Here is a 23,935-nt window from a genome sequence, read left to right as displayed (position 1 = left end):
GGTCCCAATGCTTGAGCTCTCTGCTTCCGAGGAAGTAGATGTGCTCAGTATTGATGCGGATGACCGTGATCTAGGCGCGCCAGTTCACGGCCAAGGTTATGAGGAGCTGGTGGAGGTTGTGACTCGTGCTGTGGCCAGACTTAACATCAGCTGGCCACATGATGAGCAGGGAACGCAAGTGAGAAGCAAGCTTGATGAGCGTTTCCTGCAGCACAGATCACAACCTCAGCGCCGAGGTTTGCCATTTTTCCCCGATCTCCACAAAGAGATCTCGAGATCGTGGGATAAACCGCACTCATCCCGTGTCTCCAATCCTAGTATGGTGGATTACAGCAATGTTATGGGGGCACGGGATATGGGTTATGGGAAGATGCCTAAAGTGGAGGAGGCTCTAGCGGGTTATCTTTCCCCTGAGTCAGCATCTTCCCTAAAAACCCCGGCGCTGCCTAGTAAGCCCTGCAGAGATACATCTGCATTAATAGGCAGGGCTTACATGGCGGCAGGTCGGGCTGGTTCATGTCTGAACTCTATGGCACTCTTGCAGGCATACCAGGCCGACCTCCTGAAAGATTTAGATGAGGGGGAGGGGCCAACTCCTGAGAATATTGCGGAGTTGAGGAGAGCCACAGATCTGTCTCTTCGGGCCACAAAAGAGACGGCCCGCACCATTGGCCGCTCTATGGCAGCTATGGTGGCCACGGAGAGACATCTGTGGCTAAATCTTGTCACGAACACACACAGGACGAGGGAAAATCCAAGTGCAGTAATTTATTAAGAGGGCAATCCAATATCGTTGTAATCCATGCAGAGGTCAAATATCCAGAGAAGCAATCCAAAAACAAGAACGGGTATAAACAGACAAGAAGTGTGGGGACACCAAACAACGACTCCGTGACACATAAAGACACAGACAGGGAATATATACACAAGATCTAACAAGGACTAACAAGAAACAGCTGGTTACAATGAACGGGGAACAGGTGAGTGCAATAACAGTGATGGGTACAGACTAGGATTGTGGGGAATGTAGTTCAAGAAGGGATGACACCGTGGGGAAGAGGACCTCTAGAGGATACCCGGGGAAACACACCCAGACACTGTGACAAATCTATCCGGTATGAAAGAAAAGGATAGATCCTTTCTGCTGGATGCGCCGCTTTCGCCTTCTGGCCTGTTCGGCGACGCCGTTACATCGGTCGTCGACAGGTTTCAGGAGGCAAAGAAACAATCTGCGGCGTTCCAGCAGTACCTCCCCCGTAAGGCGAAATCTAAATCGAGTAGGGTGGGGCAAAAAGATCAGCCCCAGCCATCAGCCAGCTCCTCACACCGAGCAGAGCAGAGAGAGAGCGTTTCCTCTAGAGCCCCTCCTCCTGGAGCTTGGCAACAGAGGAAACACTCTCAAAAATCGAAGTCCTCCAACCAGAAAGGCGACCTGAGGGACGTCATTCAGGCTAGGAGGGCTTCGGGAAAGAGGTCCTAACCGAAGTGGTAGGACCTCTGAGGGCTGTCCCCTCCGCTGTAGGGCAACCGAGGTTGTTCTCGCAGCGGAGCCCTCTAGGAAACGATGTATGTTGCCCGCCGTCAACGACGCTTCGGGCTGCATCTCTTTCCAGCGAAAATATTCTAATAAAGAAAAAGCATCAATTATGGTCACAAAAGCTGTATCGACTACACCCTGCCGGTATTCCGCTTCAGGGAGTCGAGAAAGATGCTCGAAAAACACCAGAGGCCAGTCTCGAGAGGCTGGTACCCCTAGTAGATTTTGTAGAGGCATGGTATCATCTTCCCAACATATCTGCATGGGTCCTGCATATAATAAAATCAGGGTACAGACTGCAGTTCGCGCGCTGCCCCCCCCCAGGTTTTCGGGGGTAGTGCAGACTACAGTGGTTCCAGAGCAGGCTCAGGTGATGGAACAAGAGGTACAGACTCTGCTGCTAAAGGAAGCCATAGAACGTGTTCTTCCTTTGGACAGGGAGTCCGGGTTTTACAGCCGGTACTTTATAGTTCCAAAGAAGGATGGGGGGTTAAGGCCAATTTTAGATCTCAGGGTTTTGAACCGGTCTCTGAGGAGGTTCAGGTTCAAAATGCTAACCATTCCTGCAATCGTGAGTCAGATCAGATCCGAGGACTGGTTTGTCACGATAGATCTAAAGGACGCTTATTTTCACATCTCCATCCTTCCATGTCACAGGAGATACCTGAGGTTCGCTTTCGGGGGCGAAGCTTACCAATATCGGGTTCTTCCGTTCGGCCTATCACTCTCTCCCCGCACATTCACCAAATGTATGGATGTAGCCCTTGCTCCACTGAGACTTCAAGGCATTCGTATATTGAATTATCTCGACGACTGGCTCATTCTGGCTCAGTCTCGGGAGATGGCAGTTCGGCATCGAGATGTCGTCCTTGGCCACATTCAGAAATTGGGGTTGAGACTCAATACAAAGAAGAGTGTGCTAGAACCATCCCAGTGCACAATGTTTTTGGGAGTCGTGTGGAACTCGATTACGATGCAGGCACGAATGTCTCCCGCACGTATCGAGTCAATTCTGGCGATGGTATCCAGGTTAAAGCTAGGCCAGGCCATCACTGTAAAGCAATTTCAAAGAATGCTGGGCCTCATGGCAGCGCCATCCAACATCATTCCTTTGGGCCTTCTACACATGAGGCCCCTTCAGTGGTGGTTAAAAACCAAGGGGTTTTCTCCCAAGGGAAATCCATTTCGTATGATCAGAGTAACGCGCAGAATGGCTTTGTTCTCTACAAATATGGAAGAAACCTTGGGTCCTATCCCAAGGGCCAGTGTTGGGAGTGTCATGTCGCCGGAAAACCGTTTCGACAGACGCCTCCCTCACTGGCTGGGGCGCGGTCATGGACGGCCGCTTTGCCAGGGGTCTGTGGCAGGACCATCATCATTCTTGGCATATAAATTGCCTGGAGATGATGGCTGTGTTCAGGGCTCTGAGGAGCTTCAGGGCTCTGAGGAGCTCTGATCCCGCTTTTTTGCACCCGAGTTCGGGCTATGTGCCTAAAGTTCCATCTAATACGGCTCGGTCTACAGTCCTTCAGGCATTCCATCCTCCACCTCATGTGTCGGCAGAAGAAGAGAAGCTTCATTTGCTCTGCCCCGTCAGAGCTCTGAGCGTGTACCTTGAGAGGTCCTCTTCTTGGAGAAGGTCGGACCAATTATTAGTATGTTTTGGGTCACCTAAGAAGGGGTTCCCGGCATCCAAGCAGACTATTAGTAATTGGATTGTTCAGGCTATTACTGAGGCTTACAAGGTGCGCGACTTGCCTTCACCTTTAGCCGTGAGGGCTCATTCAACTAGAGGCATGGCTTCCTCTAGGGCCCTTCTTTCGGGAGTACCTCTACAGGAGATCTGTGAGGCAGCCGGTTGGGCTACTCCACATACTTTTATTAGGTTCTACAGTCTTCACCTTCCTAGTACGCCTGGTGCACACGTGCTCAGTCCTTGCTGAGTGCCTAGACAGTTTCACTCCGGGACAGGCCTATTTCGGTGCGTGGCCTAGTGGGCACTCGTTCCCCAAAGAGTCGATTCTCGACGCAGTGTAGAGTTCCCTCGAAAGGGAACGTCTCGGGTTATGACTATAACCCTTGTTCCCTGAGAAGGGAACGAGACACTGCGTCGTTCTGCCACGCCCCTTAAGGCCTGAGAGCGGCTTGCTTCATCGCTAGGCTAGTTTGTGTTTGTTCCGGCGTAGGTTTTATGCATCCGGTTATGCCGTCACATGTTACGTCATGACGCAACACCAATCAGGATTGGAATAGTTTCATTCATACTTCAGAGGCGCACGCTAAGGGAGTGTCCCCAAAGAGTCGATTCTCGACGCAGTGTCTCATTCCCTTCTCAGGGAACAAGGGTTATAGTCATAACCCGAGACGTTTTCCTTTGCAAAGCAGATCGAGTTTGTTTGCAAAATGCTGGATTTATCGTAGTTTTTGTCCGACTCCATTTGACTTGACTTGGACAAAAACTACGATAAAACCTGTTGGAAAGCATCTTTTGCAGCGATTTTTGTGTGAGCATATCAGTGAACACCCCTGACCACTCGGTGAGTTTCACGTCTTTGTAAACTAAAGTTTAATGCGTTTTATGAAGGATTGTTTCTGTGCACCTATGCAACCATTGTAGAGGTGGGGGGCGGGGGGCAACCACAGAAACCGAAAATTCTCGGGCCAGCAGCATGTGTCCAAATTTTAATCTTAACCGTTCTATTTCATCAGAAACGATCTTGAAACAGGGCTTTAACTGTAAAATACCGAAATTGTCCTTTAAAAGTCCCCTGACATGGGGTTATTTTATTATTTTATAATGTTTCCTGGGTTGTTTTTTAGATCAAAAAAAGTCATAATTTAGAAATAAAAGGCATTTTTCCTAGCCTGATTTTAGCCTCTGATTTGAACGCTCTGTTTGAAGGGACGTGTCTGCTGTGGGATTCAGTGTAACCGCCCACTGCTGTGATTGGCTGTAGGATTCAGGGTAACCGCCCACTGCTGTGATTGGCTGTGGGATTCAGTGTAACTGACATGCTTGCATATGAAATAGCTACATGTGAAACTCTCTCGAATACTTTTACTACAGCTATTATACGTTTTTACTATTACAGCTATCGAGATTTACGAATCGTGAGAAGTTTTTAAAGTATTTAGATCTATTCCCATCACATAAAAGGTTGCCGTGATGAGTAGAGGTGTGCGATACCGCTAGATTTGGTATCGATCCGATACCAAGTAAATACAGGGCCAGTATCGCCGATACCGATACTTTTTAATAATTAAGGTGGATCCATCTTCAACCTAAATCTAAATGAATTTTCATGAATTTTAATTTGTTTTTGTGATTTGCATTTTGGGTTATTAATCAGTTAAAATCAGTACTACAAAAGCTTTTGTTCAGAAACAACTTTTGGCTACTTCTGTTTTATTTAAATAAACAAAGTTACAAAATATTCAAAATATTATATATTTATATACTTCACAAATATAAAAAATGTAAAACAAATTCTCCTTGTAATAAGATATAATGAGAAAAAAAATAACGTTTCTCCTCTTTAGTGCTTTTCAGGATTTGAAAAAAAAAAAAACATAAATAAAAAACAATTACTGTAAATACAAAATATAAAATGTAAAAATTAAACAACACCCAAAGCCTTCAGTTCAAAGAAATACTCCCAGAATCCCCTGTGGTCCCTGTTCCCCTGTGCAGAAAAGAGGTTTTGGTTAGAGGTTTTTGTTCAGGAACAGAATCATGTTCACATTTTTTGCTTTTATTGCACATCGCCTGTGACTAATTAACTGTCCTGCCTTTGAAAAAATCCTCTCAGCTGGCACTGATGTTGCAACCACTCCCAGGTTTTTCTTCGCAAGTTTGCTAAGAGATGGGAATGTTTGTGCATTGTTTTTCCACCAAAGTAGTGTATCCTGATTACGAGGAATTGGCCTCTCTTCTGAGTACCTGCGCAGTTCAATTAGTGCATCTGTGCTAGTTGTCCGATGCCGCTGAGATGCAAGGACCTGAGAGTCAAAATTTTCCCATATCCCACCTTTTGCTGCAGATGGGGATGCAGGAGCCCCTGCAGACGAGCTTGAACTAGTTGTAGGGGCTGAAGCAGAGCTGGTGGCAGAGCTGGTAGCAGGGCTGGTGGCAGAGCTGGTAGCAGGGCTGGTAGCAGAGCTGGTGGCAGAGCTGGTAGCAGAGCTGGTGGCAGAGCTGGTAGCAGAGCTGGTGGCAGAGCTGCTGGTGGCAGAGCTGGTAGCAGAGCTGGTGGCAGAGCTGGTGGCAGAGCTGGTAGCAGGGCTGGTGGCAGAGCTGGTAGCAGAGCTGGTGGCAGAGCTGGTAGCAGAGCTGGTGGCAGAGCTGGTAGCAGAGCTGGTGGCAGAGCTGGTGGCAGAGCTGGTAGCAGAGCTGGTAGCAGGGCTGGTGGCAGAGCTGGTAGCAGAGCTGGTGGCAGAGCTGGTAGCAGAGCTGGTGGCAGAGCTGGTGGCAGAGCTGGTAGCAGAGCTGGTGGCAGAGCTGGTGGCAGAGCTGGTGGCAGAGCTGGTGGCAGGGCTGGTAGCAGAGCTGGTGGCAGAGCTGGTGGCAGAGCTGGTAGCAGAGCTGGTGGCAGAGCTGGTGGCAGAGCTGGTGGCAGAGCTGGTGGCAGAGCTGGTAGCAGAGCTGGTGGCAGAGCTGGTGGCAGAGCTGGTAGCAGAGCTGGTGGCAGGGCTGGTGGCAGAGCTGGTGGCAGAGCTGGTAGCAGAGCTGGTGGCAGAGCTGGTAGCAGAGCTGGTGGCAGAGCTGGTAGCAGAGCTGGTGGCAGAGCTGGTAGCAGAGCTGGTGGCAGAGCTGGTGGCAGAGCTGGTGGCAGAGCTGGTGGCAGAGCTGGTAGCAGAGCTGGTAGCAGGGCTGGTGGCAGAGCTGGTAGCAGAGCTGGTGGCAGAGCTGGTGGCAGAGCTGGTGGCAGAGCTGGTAGCAGAGCTGGTGGCAGAGCTGGTGGCAGAGCTGGTGGCAGGGCTGGTAGCAGAGCTGGTGGCAGAGCTGGTGGCAGAGCTGGTAGCAGAGCTGGTGGCAGAGCTGGTGGCAGAGCTGGTAGCAGAGCTGGTGGCAGAGCTGGTGGCAGAGCTGGTAGCAGAGCTGGTGGCAGAGCTGGTGGCAGAGCTGGTAGCAGAGCTGGTGGCAGAGCTGGTGGCAGAGCTGGTAGCAGAGCTGGTGGCAGGGCTGGTGGCAGAGCTGGTGGCAGAGCTGGTGGCAGAGCTGGTAGCAGAGCTGGTGGCAGAGCTGGTGGCAGAGCTGGTAGCAGAGCTGGTAGCAGAGCTGGTAGCAGAGCTGGTAGCAGGGCTGGTGGCAGAGCTGGTAGCAGGGCTGGTGGCAGAGCTGGTGGCAGAGCTGGTGGCAGGGCTGGTGGCAGAGCTGGTGGCAGGGCTGGTGGCAGAGCTGGTGGCAGAGCTGGTGGCAGAGCTTAATCCAGATGTCGAAGGTGCTGAGGTCTCACTCATTGACTGCATTTCTGTAATGAGTCGAGCTTTTACAGGCTCAACATTTGCAGAGTCACGGAATCCCAGGTTTTTAAATCGAATGTCCAGATAGGTGCTGACAGCAAGACCATAAAATGTCTCAATAGCCCTGAAACGACGATGACATTGTGCTGACAGCTCAGCAGCTAGCTTGCTACCTTGTCGCTCAGAAGCTGAAGCAGTTCTCAGGAGCACTGAAACCAGGGGAATCACCTTCGAAACTGAAACATGTTTTTCAGTAGATACCTCCCTGGTTGCTTCTTCAAATGGTCTCAGTGCGTCAATAGAGAGGCTGATAACAGACCATTGCTCCTCATTCAAGCAAAGCGAGCTCTTGCCAAGTAGACAGAGGACTGTGGTAACTGCCTCTTTTTGCTCCAACAATCTCTCCCACGTGTAGAAGATAGAGTTCCACCTTGTCTCAACTGCTTGAAGAAGTTTATGTTCAGGGAACTTCTGCTGCTTATGGATTGCTTTTAGCTTGTCTGCAGCTCTAGTGCTGTGGTGAAAGAAAGTAACTGTAACCCGCATTTAGTTAAGTTTTTATTTTGGCGGGCCGCCCACTTAGTTAAGTCTTTTATTTTGGCGGGCCGCCCACTTCCTGCGGTTTCCCCGAACTCTCAACTTCCTCAAAGTTGCGCGTCACGGAGTTCACTTTCTCTCTGTCACTTTCTCTCCACTGTGGCTGTGGCATGGTCTGTTCGGCGTCTCTAAACAGAGTTACAAAGTGCTTCAACTTTAGCCATTCAAGCTTTGAATACTCGGTGAGTCTTTTGCCCTCCGTTAATCAATTGTAATATGTCCAGTTCAGTCGTGTGATTGCTCACCAAAGCATTATTTTGACTATAGTTGTTGTCGCTTCTCAACCAGAGCCCTGTCTGATTCCGCTCTGTTTAGACGTTGGGCTGCACCTAGATTAACCCCGCGTTAATCATTCCGATTTCAAAGGTAAATGTTTTACCTGTTATATTATGAAAGCTGAATTGTAGGCATCGATTTAATTTGCTAGTATGTTTGCCTGTTTGGAGCATTATTTCTGTTTTGAGAGTGTTTTGTCACTTTCGTGATTGCTGCTGAAATGGCTACATGTTTTGGTGGTCATTGAAGCCCGTTGATTTTAACGTAGCTACATATTTCTTTTTTCTTGAATATTGCGCAATACTTTTCACGAATACCAAATTCTGCTTTAGTGTTTTGGGTAATTTGGAGATTAATATTTTTTGTTTATTGGAATTTGAAGGTGCACTTTGTATTATTATTTTGAATGTCAATTTTGAGTATGTGTTCTGATTCTGAAAATGACTGCATTTAGATTAGTTGACTACTATTATTGATATTAATGATATTTATTTATTAAACTGCCTTGCATTAAGCAGGAATGGTTATGCATACATTGATTAACTTTAGTTGTTACGGTTAGTTACTTAAGTAACCATGTTATTTTATTTTTGAATGGAATTCTTAATTTGTATTTTTGGCCTTCTTAGGTCAGGTTTTTTTTCTGGACCAATCAATCCCCATTCTTCATTTATGGACTTTTGAATTCTCGACTGTCCCAACTCAAGGACTCCAATCGAGATGGCGAGCCAAAAGAACTCGGATCTATACGTGGTAGGATAAGCGGACTATACATCCACCGCGACTGAACCTACCTGGATAATTATTGCTCAACCAGTAATTAACTGACTTCTGACTGGACTCTGTCTCGGCCGTGATACACATTGCGGTTTTATTTTTATTTTCCCCTCTCCTTTCTGTTTTTTTTTCTCCCTATTCGTCGGCAGCATATCATCCTGCCATTGAACTGAACTTTAAGTAGCATTGTGTTTTGTATGTGTCATTGACGACATTTTGTTCATGTTGTTTGTTTTCTTATTTTTTACTGAATACACACTAAAATCTAAAATCTATGACTCCAGTGTACTCATTCACAACCCAGGCTCCTTGACGATCCATCTTCTGTTGCTACATATGAGTGTTACATAACTATAGCACTACTTCTCTCTCAGAGTTCTAGTATGTCAGGGTGAGCCTTGATAGAGTCTTTCACCACCAAATTTAAAGTGTGTGCAAAACATGGGTAGTGTGACCAACCTGCTTTACGCACAGCAGCAACCATGTTGGCGCCATTGTCTGTTACTACAGCTTGAATCTTTTCTGAAATGCTCCATTCTTCCGCAATTCTGGTTAACTGCGAACAAATATTGTCTGCAGTGTGTTGTCCAGAAACAGAGCACGTTTCAAGCACGTATGCCAGCATTTGCCAGTTTTCATCTATGATGTGGCATGAGACTGTTAAATATGCCTCTGTCGCTGTTGATGTCCACATGTCAGTTGTCAGCACAACATTGTCCACACTGCTTAAAGGGGTCATATAATGCCATTTTTGTACAAGCTAATATGATTCTTTAGGGTCTAAATTAAAAGTTTGTAATATACTTTAATTAAAAATTCTCATTAGTATTGCAAGAAAACACTTATTTTACCTGGTCAAAAACAGCTCTGTTTTCAGCACGCCGTTTCAGTGTATATGACTTTAAATGATCATGAGCTTTGCTGACTCCGCCTCTCTGTTCTATGCGTCACCAGAGCCGGCTCTGGCGTACACCGTTTGTAACACAATAACCATAACGCGTTGTTCAGTATAAACGTGGGATTATGCATTATATTGAGAACGTCATACATAGAAAACATGCCGTAATGTACCCTGAGTGTAAACCTTAGACGCATTCATTGTGAAGCATGCAGCTAGCGATTTACAAGGATTAATATAAATAGTAATATAAAGTTTAATAAAACGTTACACTCACTTCAGTTCTTTTGGAGGTTCAGCAGGAACACGAATATCTGGTACCGATCCTTTATTCAGGAGCTGCTTCTTAGCAAAACCAGCTTTATACTGATCCTCGTTTATAAAGCAGTCTGGTGTGTGAAATGATTCGCGCAAACATGAGATCATTGACGTTGCTCGTGGGGAATATTCCCTTCGAAAACAAACTCAGCCACTGCATCTTCAGCGATTCGGATTTAGGAACATTAAAATGACTGTGTTCGTTATTACACCCAAGAACAGAACACCACAATCCCTTAGACGCCATTCTGCTCATAGACAGTGCTCCAGCATATCAACAATGACCGCGCCGGTCCGCGCTGACTATGATTGACAGCTAGCGAGGGCGGGTCTGTGTTGAAACGTGGCTGTCGCAGCTGTCAATCAACAATCGTGGGAGGGGCGTCCGTTTTATTTACGTCACAAAAACGAACGGCTCAATTTAAGACAGGGGAAAACATATAAGGAGATTAAAACAAAACCACTGGATGGATTTTTATCATTATATGATGGTTGTGTACAGACACTGCCAACACACATTTCAGTACAATCAACTTGTTAAAGTGCATGTACCATTATATGACCCCTTTAATGCCTTTCTGACCTTAGAGGAGCAGTCTTCATAAAGTGCATGTAGTTTCCCCTCCATCAGAGTTTTCCTACTTGGAATTTTGTACCGTGGCTCAAGTGTCTTTACAAAATTCCTGAAGCCGACATCTTGCACTATGGAAAGAGGCTGCAGGTCCTTCACAATCATTTCTGCTAGGCGCCTTGCAGTGTTGGGGAGTAACGGAATACATGTACCGGCGTTACGTATTCAGAATACAAATTATGAGTAACTGTATTCCGTTACAGTTACAATTTAAATAGTTGGTATTTAGAATACAGTTACATTGTTGAAATCAATGCATTACATGACGATACTTCTCTGTTTCACGAGTTTATTCACTCGCTAAATAAATTAAGGCAACTCAAAATTTCCCAGAAGCCCAATATGAAAACTAAAAAAATGCGCGGTTTGCGTGCGTGATCAGTCAATGGAGTTGGAAGAGTTGGAGCGGGAGCTAGAGATGGAGCCGGAACAACAGCAGAGCAATGCATTTATATCTTGGAAATTTAAACAGTATTTTACGCTAAAGAAAGAGAAGGGAGGGGGACGAAATATAACTATAATAGAAATATATAATATAACTGTGCAGTGCAACCTCTGCTTGCCAGCAACCTCCTTTCAGCGTCCAAAGACTCCACCTCCAACCTGAAGAAGCATCTTAAAGTAAGTTTTTTATTATTTTTATTAACGTTAGTCGTCTCCTGTAGTTTTACTGGTCACCTTGCTATTTTATAGTTATATATCCGGTAGCTACCTGCTTAGTTGACGTGCGACTTCATTTACTTCACATTCTCCTATGTGCTGATTTACTAGCCCCCGAGCCGTTGAAAGACTGACTAGCCCCATTTGACATTAACGTTAGGGTGACCAAACGTCCTCTTTTTCCCGGACATGTCTTCTTTTTGGACCTAAATAAATGCGTCCGGCCGCCCATTTCTAGATCACCCAAAATGTCGGGGATTCGGCTTTTGCTTTCTACAGTCGCCATTCATTATGTTTATGCACACCTTTTGTTTCAATCGGACTGAATTCATTCAGATTGATGAAACTGAATGTAGTGTTTACATGAATGCTAAACAAGTGATTGCCGTTTTGATAGCGACCTAGAAGCCCACATAAGGAAAGTAGGCTTATACAAGAGAACATCAGAAGCATTGAAATCTTTTTTTTTTAACTGAAATAGTGTTTTTCTGTAAAAAAAAACTTTTCTTTTAACCAATGGCCAAGAAAAGAAACTGTGTCATGTAAAAGGTGTTAAAAGCTAAACTCTTTTTAATTATTATTATTTGTTTGCCATTATTCTATTGTTGCAGGCAAAAAGTTGAATGGAAATTATGTAAGTTATTACTTGTGGAAGTAATCCAAGTATTCAGAATACAATACTTAGATTGAGTAATGTAACGGAATACGTTACAAATTACATTTTTGGGCATGTATTCTGTATTCTGTAACGAAATACATTTTGAAAGTATCCTTCCCAACACTGGCGCCTTGTAATATCCACTGCTCTTGGAGAATCAGCTAAGAGAAATAATAAAAATAATGAAGTCTGGTGCAGTGCAGGTGCACATCAACGTGTAGTTTAAATATAGAAACTAGTATCCCTTTCACAGCTAACACAAAAAGGGTAATTATATCAAATATGATCTACATTATATTCAGTATATTTGTTTCAGTTCCAGTAAATGTATTCATTTAAATAACACGCTTCAATGGAATTAATGTATTACTTCTAGGTCTTAGCATAATTGTTGACTAAAGTAACAAATGACCAGTTATTAATTATTATTAACTAATGCTGAAGATGACTAAAATATGTCTTTCATCACTCTTATCTACCTGGACATTCTCTGCCAAACTGAAATGCCTCTGGCAGTGACTTCTGCCTCTGAGTCGCGGGTCTGTCTGGGCCAGGGGGTGGGTGTGGAGGATTTTTCTCCTCCTCTCTCCGTTTCTGCAGCTCTGCATTTTCTGGTCTGTGATTTTTCATGTGTTTGTACAAATTAGTTGTATTGCCACTGTATTTTAAAGACTTTCTACAAATGGTACAAGTCGCTGTTGTCTCATTTTCAGCCTGAAAATACAGCCATACAACACTCCTCTTTCTCTCTCCTGCCATTCTCCGTCTCTGACTGTGCTGCTGTGTAGGCTAGAAATGCGCGCGCCTGACTGGTGGTAGCGGTAGGGGTGGGGTTAGTCCTGAGTAGCGCGCTAGTGGTGAGTCACGTGAGGGTACAACACAGGAGAGGGGGAGGAGAGCAGAGAGCACTCCTGCTCTGTGACAGCAGCAGCATTTTGACAAACACGGTCAGGTCGCAAAACGAGAGAAACTGAAACTTAAGTATCGATATTTTCACGTTAGTATCGATCAATACCGATACCAACGTTGGTATCGATATTATCGATATTAGTATCGATCTGCCCACCTCTAGTGATGAGCATTGAGCAAGCAGATGACAGTCTGTTGATCACGAGAATGAAGATCTTATCATTGCAACTCAGTTTCTGCACTCTCTCTAATGCTTTCCCCAGTGCAAACACGATGATGTACATACAGTAAGAGCTTCGTTGTGCAGTGTAACGTGCAGGGCCGGCGCTAGCCATTTGGGTGCCCTAAGCACAAATGCTTGGTGGTGCCCCCCCACTCCCAACCACCCACCCACCCACTCACTCACCCACCCACCCAAGGAATAACAAGCATTCAGAATTTCTTAGTTAGGTTCTCTTTACTTCCAAAATAACTGCTGCAAATAAATCATTTTACATTTACAATGGCACCAAATATGAAAATAAATAAATAATATAAAGGTTAAAATTATAAATACCAAAAACCACCACAATTACTAAAAACACAGATTTGGAACATGAATGATATATGTGTGTACTGTGTATAATTATTTTGTATATATATAAATACATATTTGCATGTATGTATTTAAGAAATATTTGTTATTTATATATAAAATATTTAAATTTATATATAATACAGTATATACATGCAAATATTTCTTAAATATATACATGCATATGTGTGTGTATTTATATATACAAAATAATTATACACACACATATATCATGTAGACACAAACTTTTATTTTGGATGCGATTAATATTTTCCCAGCCCTAATAATTTGACAACTCTTTGAATATGAAAATATACAAACACTGAGATTGTGTGTTTTTTTCTTTCTAATTGCAGTTTCACCAACAGATGTCGCCCTTGGGCCTTGGCCTATAAACCTCTTGAAAATTATCCGCATAGAACAACAACGAAAAAACGTATCTAAGCGGTCTTCCTTTTCTTCTCAAACAAACTAACTGCATCTTAAACAGCCCAAGTTTCAAAATTCGAGAAACCCCCGGACCCCCGTTAAAATAAAAGATTAAACATGCAGGGCTAAAAAAGCCCCGGATCATTTGCACTACTAGCGACGCCCCCTGGACATGCATACACGACGCAAGGGCGCCCGCGCTACAAAACTAACATTTTTATTTAAAACATTGTCTTACCTGCAAGCGACGCGCGAGTATCATCCCGCTGTCTCTTCTTTTTCCTTTTTTCCGCCCCCGACTCTTGGTGCCTTTTCGAGGCCATGTCTGAGGTCGGTGTCTGCCAAATTTGACATTGATTGAGGCATAATCGAACAGACTACTGGGAGGTGGGGAAGGGGGGGCACCAGAGGGAGACTGGCACAGGAGATACACCTTTTTCTCGACTAATTTGGTCTAGGCCTATATTACTTTTGTATTGCTTTTGTATATTAACATGCTTTAGACATATTTTATTTGTTATTTATACTAGTAACCTATTGTGATGATTTTTCACGACCCAGATTTTTTGGTGCCCCCCCAAGCACTTGGTGCCCTACGCGCAGTGCGTGATGTGCGTGTGCGGAGCGCCGGCCCTGGTAACGTGCGTCATTGATTTCATTCGCGCTGTGTGGAAAGATTGTTCTTTGATCGCTTTCTGTATAATTTGTTCACAATTTAAATAAGATTATTTTCATCCTACTAATAGAAACGATGTGAAGTTGATATTTTAGTCACTGGCTTGACTTACTGATGCATAAATAGTATTGAACGATTTTGAGAGAAAGATTACCTGTCTGAACTTGAACAATTACACATCAGAAATTGTTGCTTGGTAGCTCGATGATTTATTTCCAGACGTTCATCGAGGCCAGCTCTGTAATGGCCCAAGTTGAGGAAACAGTCGTCGGTGAAATGTGTGGACCAAACAAAACTTTGGGAAGTTGTGGCGCATTTCCAGAGGAAATAAAATGAACCCATTGTTTCTTCAGAGGCTCGGATGAAGAAACTAAAAAATACTTTTGTGTTCATTTGTACATCCGAACACTGATCAACTGCCATGCTTCGCTCGTTTGCAAGCCATGATATCTCTTGAGGAAAAACTCAAATCGCGCTCGTGCGTTCGTACTTCCTAGCTCATTTTCTCATGGGCGAGCCACATTCTCTGGGCGGGCAAAGCAGAGAAAGGGGAGGTAACCTTTTGAAGATCAAGATCAGATTCAAGATCAGCCCTTCTGAGCTTTCATTTACTCTACACCGATTGAAATTTCTAGCCACTGGGGGACCATATACAGGCTAGGGGAACTCATATTAATGTTAAAAAACCTCAGAAAGTGAAAATTTCATGTCAGGGGACCTTTAATTAAAACCTTCTGCTAGCAACTTGTACATGCAAAGGCTCATTTCAATGTCAAGTCAATTCACCTTTATTTATATAGCGCTTTCCAATACAGATTGTTTGAAAGCAGCTTTACAGTGATAACAGGAAAATAATGCAACAAAGTTTGTTTCTAGAAGAAAATAGCGTCATAGTCCAGCTTAAGTAAGTTCAGTGATGGTTCATTGTTGGTGTAAAAAGTTATTAATTTGGTTCATTTATCTATACAGCCACTCTAGAGAAAACAGTGATGTCATCGTCCAGCTCAGTTCAGTTCTCATATAATGGTGTCAGTGCAGGCAGATCGATAATTAACCCTAATAACCCTAACCTAAGCCTACTACAGTATTATGTCTAGTTTGGTGTGCTAGATGTCAATGTTTAATCAAAAAGCATTTAATAATGCCCGTCAGCATGACCTGAAGTTAAGCCTAATGGTGCCAATCCAATAAATGTTCTGGAAGGAATTTGAAGAAAAAAAAAGAAAATTATTCAGAAATCTTAAAACTGAAACCAACTGCATTCAAGTCAGCATTAGTCAAGTTCACCATGTCTTGTCAACTTCAGCATAATCAGTGTAAGATGAGCATGTAAACAATTGCAAGGCAAGGCAAGGCAAGTTTATTTATATAGCACATTTTATACACAATGGCAATTCAAAGTGCTTTACATAGAAGAAATTAAAATAATCAAAACAAAATAAGAAACAGTTTAGAATAAAAAAATAAATTACAGTAAAAACAGTCGGACGAACAGTGGCACGGTGCTCATTCAGTAAATGCACAGCTAAACAGATGTGTTTTGAGTCTGGATTTGAATGTGACTACTGTAGGAGCACATCTGATCTCTTCTGGAAGCTGGTTCCAGCTACGGCTGGCATAATAGCTAAAAGCAGACTCTCCATGCTTAGAGTGAACCCTTGGTATTTCTAACTGATGTGATCCTAATGATCTGAGTGATCTGTTGGGTTTATATTCAGTGAGCATATCTGCAATGTATTTAGGTCCTAGCCCATTGAATGATTCATTTACCAGTAATAATACTTTAAAATCAATCCTAAATGTAACTGGGAGCCAGTGTAGAGACCTGAGGACTGGTGTGATGTGTTCATATGTTCTGGTTCTGCTCTGCGTTCTGTATGAGCTGCAACTGTCTTATGGTCTTTTTAGGAAGGCCAGTGAGGAGTCCATTACAATAATCCACCCTGCTGGTGATGAAAGCATGCACAAGTAAATGTACACATGCAAATTGCAGGACAAAGTGTGAATAATTTGAATACAGCAGAAGTGCAGATTTATCACACATGTGCTGTAGTTATTTGTGTAATGGGAACTGCAGACCAGGTTACAAATTACAAACAGGTTTTATTAAGACTTTATGAAAAACATGATCATTTAGTCTTCGCTGTCTTTCCCCTCTTTTTTAAAGGTTCAACTGCAGATGAAAGACAAGCTACTCTTCATGATTACACAGAGACCAGCCGCACACTGAAGGACAAATTAAAACAGGACTACGAGCAGATATTGGTTGGTAATTCACAGACGGGTCGTCTGAAAAACCTGAACGATATCTACACTGATTTATATGTGGTGGAGAATGAGACTGGAGGAAGAGTGAACGAGCACGAGGTGATACAGATCGAATCTCACAACCGACCGACTGCCAAGGAGAAGCCAATCAAGTGTAATGACATGTTTAAACAAAACTCAAAGGTACTGACGATGGGGATCGCAGGGGTGGGAAAAACTGTCTCTGTTAATAAATTCATCCTTGACTGGGCTGAAGGAAAAGAAAATCAGGGTATAACCTTTATTTTTCCTCTGCCATTCCGTGAACTAAACCTGATTACAGAGAACTGCAGTCTCACAGAACTGCTTCACAAACACTTCTTTAGTGATGATAAAGAACTGCCCTCTCTTCCTAAAGGTAATGGTAAAGTCTTGTTCATTTTTGATGGACTGGATGAATGGCGCTTCCCTTTGAGTTTTGAAGATGGTGGCAAATTTACAGATGTTCACGAGAAAACAACAGTGAGTAAGATAGTTACAAGCCTCATCAAGAGACATCTGGTTCCCTCTGCTCTCATCTGGATCACATCCAGACCAGCAGCAGCCAGTCTGATACCCCGTGACTTCATTAATCAGGTGACAGAGGTGCGAGGATTCAACAATGAGCAGAAAGAGCAATACTTCATCAATAACAGCAGTCCTGAGGTTGCTGGAAACCTCATCATCAGTCACATCAAGAAATCCAGGAGCCTGTACATCATGTGCCACATCCCCGTCTTCTGCTGGATCTCTCTCACTGTTCTTCGACGTCGACTGGATCAAGAGAGCAATGACAAAACTCCCACAACTCTCACAGGGATGTACACAAGCTTCTTACTTTCTCAGATGCAGCAGATGAAAAAGAAGTACCCTAAAGATCCTGAACTTAAAGACATTGACAGTTTTTTTAATGACCTTATTTTAAAGCTTGGGAAACTGGCCTTCCTACAGTTGGAGAAAGGAAATCTGATTTTCTACAAAGGAGATCTTGTTGAATGTGGACTTGATGTTGGTGAAGGGTCAGTGTTCTCTGGTTTATGCACTCAGATCTTTCAGGAGGAAACTGTTTCAGCCAGAAGCGTTTACAGCTTCGTTCATCTCAGCGTACAAGAATGCCTTGCTGCCATCTATGTGTTTTTTAACAACAAAGACAAGAAAGCAAACCCATTTTTGCCATTCTGGCCAAAAATGACAGAGAAATTCTCCAAAAAGCCACAGTTTCAGCTTCATAAGGCTGCAATCAACAAGGCTTTAGAAAGCAAGAACGGACACCTGGACCTTTTCCTCCGGTTCCTCCTGGGTCTCTCACTGGAGTCCAATCAGAGTGAGCTGAAGGAACTACTGCCAAAACTGAAATTGAAAACAGAGAACGTTAAAGACACTGTTGACTATATCAAAAAGAAAATAGAAAATGAGGAATCAGTAGAGAGGACCATCAATCTCTTCTACTGTCTCAGTGAACTGAAAGATGACTTTGAGGAGGAAATCCAGAAGAATCTGAGCTCAGGATATCTTTCAGCAGATCTCTCCTCTGCTCAGTGGTCTGGTCTGGTGTTTGTGCTCCTGATGTCAGAAGAGGCTCAAGAGAAGTTTGAACTGCAGAAATACAGAAGATCTGATGAAGCAGTGATGAGACTGCTGCCAGTGATCAAAAACACCAGAAGAGCACAGTAAGAGTCTACTTTACAATCACTGATACACACTGACTGTTAGTGATTTTAATTGGGCCTTAATCTTACACAGGTGATTTGCTGGGCGAAACTGTTCTGAAAAATAAAAAAATGTAAATGTATCAATTTGTGTGATGATATTAAATGCCTGACCCAACTTGCCTGATGGAGATACATGGAATACATTGAACACACTCATCAGGCAAAACTCAGTAACCTGAGTTTTACCCATTTTATTATTCCTAATTTTATTAAAAAATTAAAGAAACTGAAAATACTGGTTATTTTATAAAAAATTATATTTTTAACTTTGCTTACTAGGGATGCACGATACCACTTTTTCCAGAAAAAGTCAGATACATAGATACTTTCATTTTTGGTACTTGCTGATACCGATACCGATACTGTTAGTGATGGCAATTTCAAAATAAAGCTTCGAAGCCTTTACAAATCGTTTGTTCCGAATCAATGGTTCGGAGCGTGTATCAAACTGCAATGAAATCACGTGATTTCAGTAAACGAGGTATTACGTCATAACTGTTTCGAAACACTTCGTAATGCCAATGGTTCACCGCTGGGGGCGATGATCTCTGTCAACCCATGAATCATGAGGATTCACTGAGAACCTTTTAACAAGTGTCTCTGGTTTTTACCTGATCTCTGATCAGTTTTATACATTTGTAGACTATTTAATTAGACATTAGTATAATTAAAATGAATAATGGTAGTTAATAGTCTTATTGGCCTGTTTAGCTGAGCCATTCATAGAACTAACAAAACAAACCCTGACAATTGATAAAAGAACATATATACACTTGATAATCTTGTTAGATGATTAGATAATTACATTTAAAAGAATTTACTTTCAATAAAACAGTTGCAATAGGGTTCCCTTTCAAGGGAACTTCGAGCTGCGTCAAACGCTGCGGGAACGCCCCTGCGTTGTGCGTCATGAAGCACGTATGGAATCAGCCCAATGGAGAGACGGAACGTCATAGGCGGGTGACGTCATCGACCAGGAAACTATAAAGCACCCCAAAAACACAAGCACATCCGCTTCTGTGCCTTCAGTCGCGCTATATGTGAATCTGTCTGAATGTAAACACTGTGTCTGTCTTTAGTATTTGCTAGGCAGGAGTTATCACATTTACACCACACAAACAATTTTGTATGAGAGACTATGGCGAGCGAACGGCATTTAAGAAGTGTGTTCCTCCCTGCTCGCGCTACCTAATGGGCGGGGATACACACGTTCTTTGTGTTGTTTGTTTGGGAGTGCAGCATGCCCAGTCAGCTCTCGAGGGGGCTGGCTGCGAGCATTGCGAGCGTCTGTTATGGGCGCTCCGCTCCCGCCGGGCGCTCTTTGAGGAGAGTGCTCGGTGCGCGCTCCCCGCGGTTCGAGTCCCGCTTCTGCCGAGGCTGAGCGGCGACGCTTATCGTGGGGATCGCAAATGGATCTTTCAGCGGGGTTAGAGACGGGCTCTGCCTTATCTCTGCCTTTACCTGTTAGATCCAGTGTCTCAGCCCGGTTTGGAAGCACGCTCTGCGGTTTCTTCCGCCCGGGCTGAGGCACCAGTACCGAGCAAGGAACCGACAAAGCACTTGAGTATTAAATTCTTCTTGTTTATTTATTGTTGTTTCCTTTCTCTTCTACACACTTTTCTTTGAATCTTTCTGTTTGTAAGCTCCTTTTCACTATATGTTTTCAAATCTCTACTATTACTAACATACGTAAATCAAACGTCACACGTCAGAGGCGGTGCAATCCTAACAATCTCCGTACCCTTCCGGTGTCTTCTAATACTTTATTCTCTTTTCCTATTGGTCTCTGGAACTGCCAGTTCACTGTTAACAAAGCTGATTTCATTACATCTTTTTCAAGTCATTCAGGTCTCAGTCTATTGGCCCTGACTGAGACCTGGATCAGACCAGAGGACACTGTCACACCTGCTGCCCTCTCCATTAACTTCACTTTCTCACACACCCCCCGTCTGACCGGAAGGGGTGGTGGTACTGGTCTGCTCATCTCAAATGACTGGAAATTTGATCCTTTACCACCTCTATTTGACAACAGCTCATTTGAATCACATTCAATTACCATCACTAGTCCTATAAAAATCCATTTTGTAGTTGTATATCGTCCCCCAGGTCAACTAGGCAGTTTTTTGGAGGAGCTTGATGTGCTACTCTCATCCTTCCCAGAAGATGGTACTCCTCTTGTAATTCTTGGAGACTTCAACATCCACCTAGAAAAACCTCAGGCTGCTGATTTCCACACCTTGCTTGCATCATTCGACCTCAAACGAGTATCTACTGTGGCTACTCACAAATCAGGTAACCAATTGGACCTCATCTACACGCGCTACTGCTCTACGGACAATACACTGGTCACTCCACTGCACACCTCAGATCACTTCCTCCTCACTCTCAACCTCAACCTGCCTCAGAACACAACACACACACTTCCACAGGTCACCTTTCGACGAAACCTACGCTCACTTTCACCCTCTCACCTATCCTCTTTGGTCTCATCCACACTTCCTCCACCTGATCAGCTCTCAACACTTGATACTAACTGTGCAACTGATACTCTTTTCTCCACTTTAACATCCTGCTTGGACAACTTCTGTCCCCTTTCCTCCAGGCCAGCCCGCGCCACACCCTCTGCCCCCTGGTTAACTGATATTCTTCGCGAACATCGTACTAAACTCAGGGGTGCAGAGAGGAAGTGGCGCAAATCGAAAGATTCCACAGACCTGGGTCTTTATCAATCCCTTCTCTCTTCCTTCTCTGCTAATATCTCTACTGCTAAAATGGCTTACTATCACAACAAAATTATCAATTCTTCTGACTCTCGCATGCTTTTCAAAACCTTCTCCTCTCTTCTTAACCCTCCTCCTCCTCCTCCTTCATCAACCCTAACAGCTGACGATTTTGCCACATTCTTTATAGAAAAAACAACCACCATCCGCGGCCAATTTACCAATCCACAAACTGACACACACATTTTACCAACAAACGCACACATTCTACCCTCCTTCTCTCTACTTTCAGTGGCGGAAGTCTCTAAACTCCTCCTTTCCAATCGCCCTACTACCTGTCCGCTTGATCCTATCCCCACTAATCTACTTCAAGCCATTTCTTCCTCAGTTGTACCCACACTCACGCACATCATAAACAACTCTCTTCACACTGGTACCTTTCCCACAGCTTTTAAGCAGGCTCGAGTAACCCCACTGCTTAAGAAACACAATCTAAATCCAGCACATCTAACAAGTTACAGACCGGTATCTCTTCTTCCATTTGTCGCGAAAACACTTGAACGAGTTGTTTTCAACCAGATCTCCTCCTTTCTTACACAGAACAACCTCTTGGACGACAATCAGTCTGGTTTCAAAAGCGGACACTCAACTGAGACTGCCCTGCTCTCAGTAATTGAAGCTCTGAGACTGGCAAGAGCAGCTTCCAAATCCTCGGTCCTCATCCTGCTGGATCTGTCTGCTGCTTTTGACACAGTTAACCACCAAATCCTCCTGTCAATCCTAAAGATGAAGGGCATCTCGGGAACTGCACTCCAATGGTTCGAGTCTAACCTCTCAGGTAGGTCCTTTAGGGTGTTGTGGAGAGGTGTGGCATCTAAGACCCAACATCTAGCTACTGGGGTGCCTCAGGGCTCAGTGCTTGGACCACTCCTCTTATCCATCTACATGACATCACTAGGATCCGTGATTCAGAAACATGGCTTTTCCTATCATTGCTACGCTGATGACACGCAACTCTACCTCTCATTCCAACCTGACGATCCGACGGTAGCTGCTCGTATCTCAGCCTGCCTGACAGACATTTCTGGCTGGATGAAGGACCACCACCTTCAACTAAACCTTGCGAAGACAGAGCTACTTGTGGTCCCGGCCAACCCAACACTTCATCACAACTTCTCCATTCAGCTAGGCTCGTCATCCATAACTCCATCAAGGTCAGCTAAGAACCTTGGGGTTGTAATTGATGATCAGTTGAAATTCACAGACCACATTGCTAGAACTGCCCGGTCCTGCAGATTTGCTTTGCACAACATTAGGAGGATCAGGCCCTTCCTTACAGAGCATGCCACACAACTCCTTGTCCAAGCACTTGTTTTATCCAGACTGGACTATTGTAATGCTCTCCTGGCTGGTCTTCCAGCTTGCTCTGTCAAACCTCTACAATTGATCCAGAATGCTGCAGCCAGAGTAGTCTTCAATGAGCCGAAGAGAGCACACGTCACTCCTCTCCTCACACAATTGCACTGGTTGCCAGTTGCCGCTCGCATTAAATTCAAGGCACTGACGTTTGCCTACAGAACAACAACTGGCACTGCTCCCTCTTACCTAAACTCATTACTTCAGACTTATGTGCCATCCAGAAACCTGCGCTCTGCTAGCGAATGTCGTCTTGTGGTACCATCTCAAAGAGGCACAAAATCTCTTTCTCGGACCTTTACCATGGCTGTTCCCTGTTGGTGGAATGATCTGCCTAACTCAACCAGAGCTTCTGAGTCAGTAGCCACTTTCAAGAAACTGCTGAAGACATATCTTTTTCGGCAGCACTTGATTCAGTAGAATTAACACTTTCTCTTCTCTTCTATTCTATAAAAAAAAAAAAAAACTGCACTAAAATTAAACTGAGAGGGGTTATAGCACTTACGTATTGTTGTCCTACTGTTAGTTTCTATTGTTGCTTCTATTGTTCTCATTTGTAAGTCGCTTTGGATAAAAGCGTCTGCTAAATGATTAAATGTAATGTAATGTAATGTACTGCAAACACTCCCGAAAGCCACCTAACACTCCCGAAAGCGAAGAGCTCATGGAGGTTCTCACTCGAGCTGTATCAGAACTAAGCATTGAGTGGCCAGTGGCTATAGGCAGGAGTCTGTTATTAAATCTAAGTTAGATGAAAGATTTCTTCCTTCCCGTGCAACCCCCATGCCGGTGCTTGCCGTTTTTTTTCATGATCTCCATACTGAGGTGTCGAGATTATGGAAGAAGCAGGCTTCTGATATAATTTTAGCCCCCAATCATTCACATATTCAGATTTAGCGGGGGCTAGGGTTTTGAAAAGAAAAAACGGCGCTTTGCCGCGGGTAGAAGAGACGCTTGGGAGCTATCTCTCTTCCGAGGCTGCATTGTCATTTAACTCTCTGGGGTCGGCGGTCTCGCCGGCGATACCAGCTCACTTTTTTCCTTATCAGTGCAAAAGAGACTCAAATTACTCTGTTAATTTTGATCTTACATATAAGTGTTGTACATCATTCGATCCTGTTAAGTTTGTATTTTTTTTGTGGAACCTCATAATAAAAACAAAGTGTTGTGCTTTTCGCCTAATAAAGAAAAATAAACATGATACGCGTTCTGCGTTCTCTCTGTCAGTGAAGTCCATCCTGAAACGCGTCCGAAAGATCATTTGTAACTCTGCAAATACTCAGTCAAACAGGTATACAGGCACACAGGCATGAAGCCTAAATTATCTTCTTTTAAATGAAGTAATTTATATAAAAAAAATTTTTTCTCATTTTATGTAATCTGTACGAAAAGAGAGAG

At 43.9% G+C, this 23,935-nt stretch overlaps 1 protein-coding gene across 1 annotated transcript in view; it reads left to right on the top strand.

The window, feature by feature from the left end:
- Window positions 1-23,935, top strand: part of LOC130069950 (protein NLRC3-like) — a 54,397-nt gene that overhangs the window by 5,438 nt on the left and 25,024 nt on the right. The window contains exon 4 of the mRNA XM_056234157.1: window positions 16,571-18,359. Within this exon, the coding sequence (XP_056090132.1) occupies window positions 16,571-18,359 (1,789 nt within the window). The remainder of the gene's footprint in view (window positions 1-16,570; window positions 18,360-23,935) is intronic.

The sequence above is a fragment of the Rhinichthys klamathensis genome, unplaced genomic scaffold (assembly GCF_029890125.1).
Source record: "Rhinichthys klamathensis goyatoka isolate OS25496 unplaced genomic scaffold, OSU_Roscu_1.1 h1tg000018l_1, whole genome shotgun sequence".
In the NCBI taxonomy this organism is placed as follows: domain Eukaryota; kingdom Metazoa; phylum Chordata; class Actinopteri; order Cypriniformes; family Leuciscidae; genus Rhinichthys; species Rhinichthys klamathensis.
This window is presented reverse-complemented; position numbering and strand designations above follow the sequence as displayed.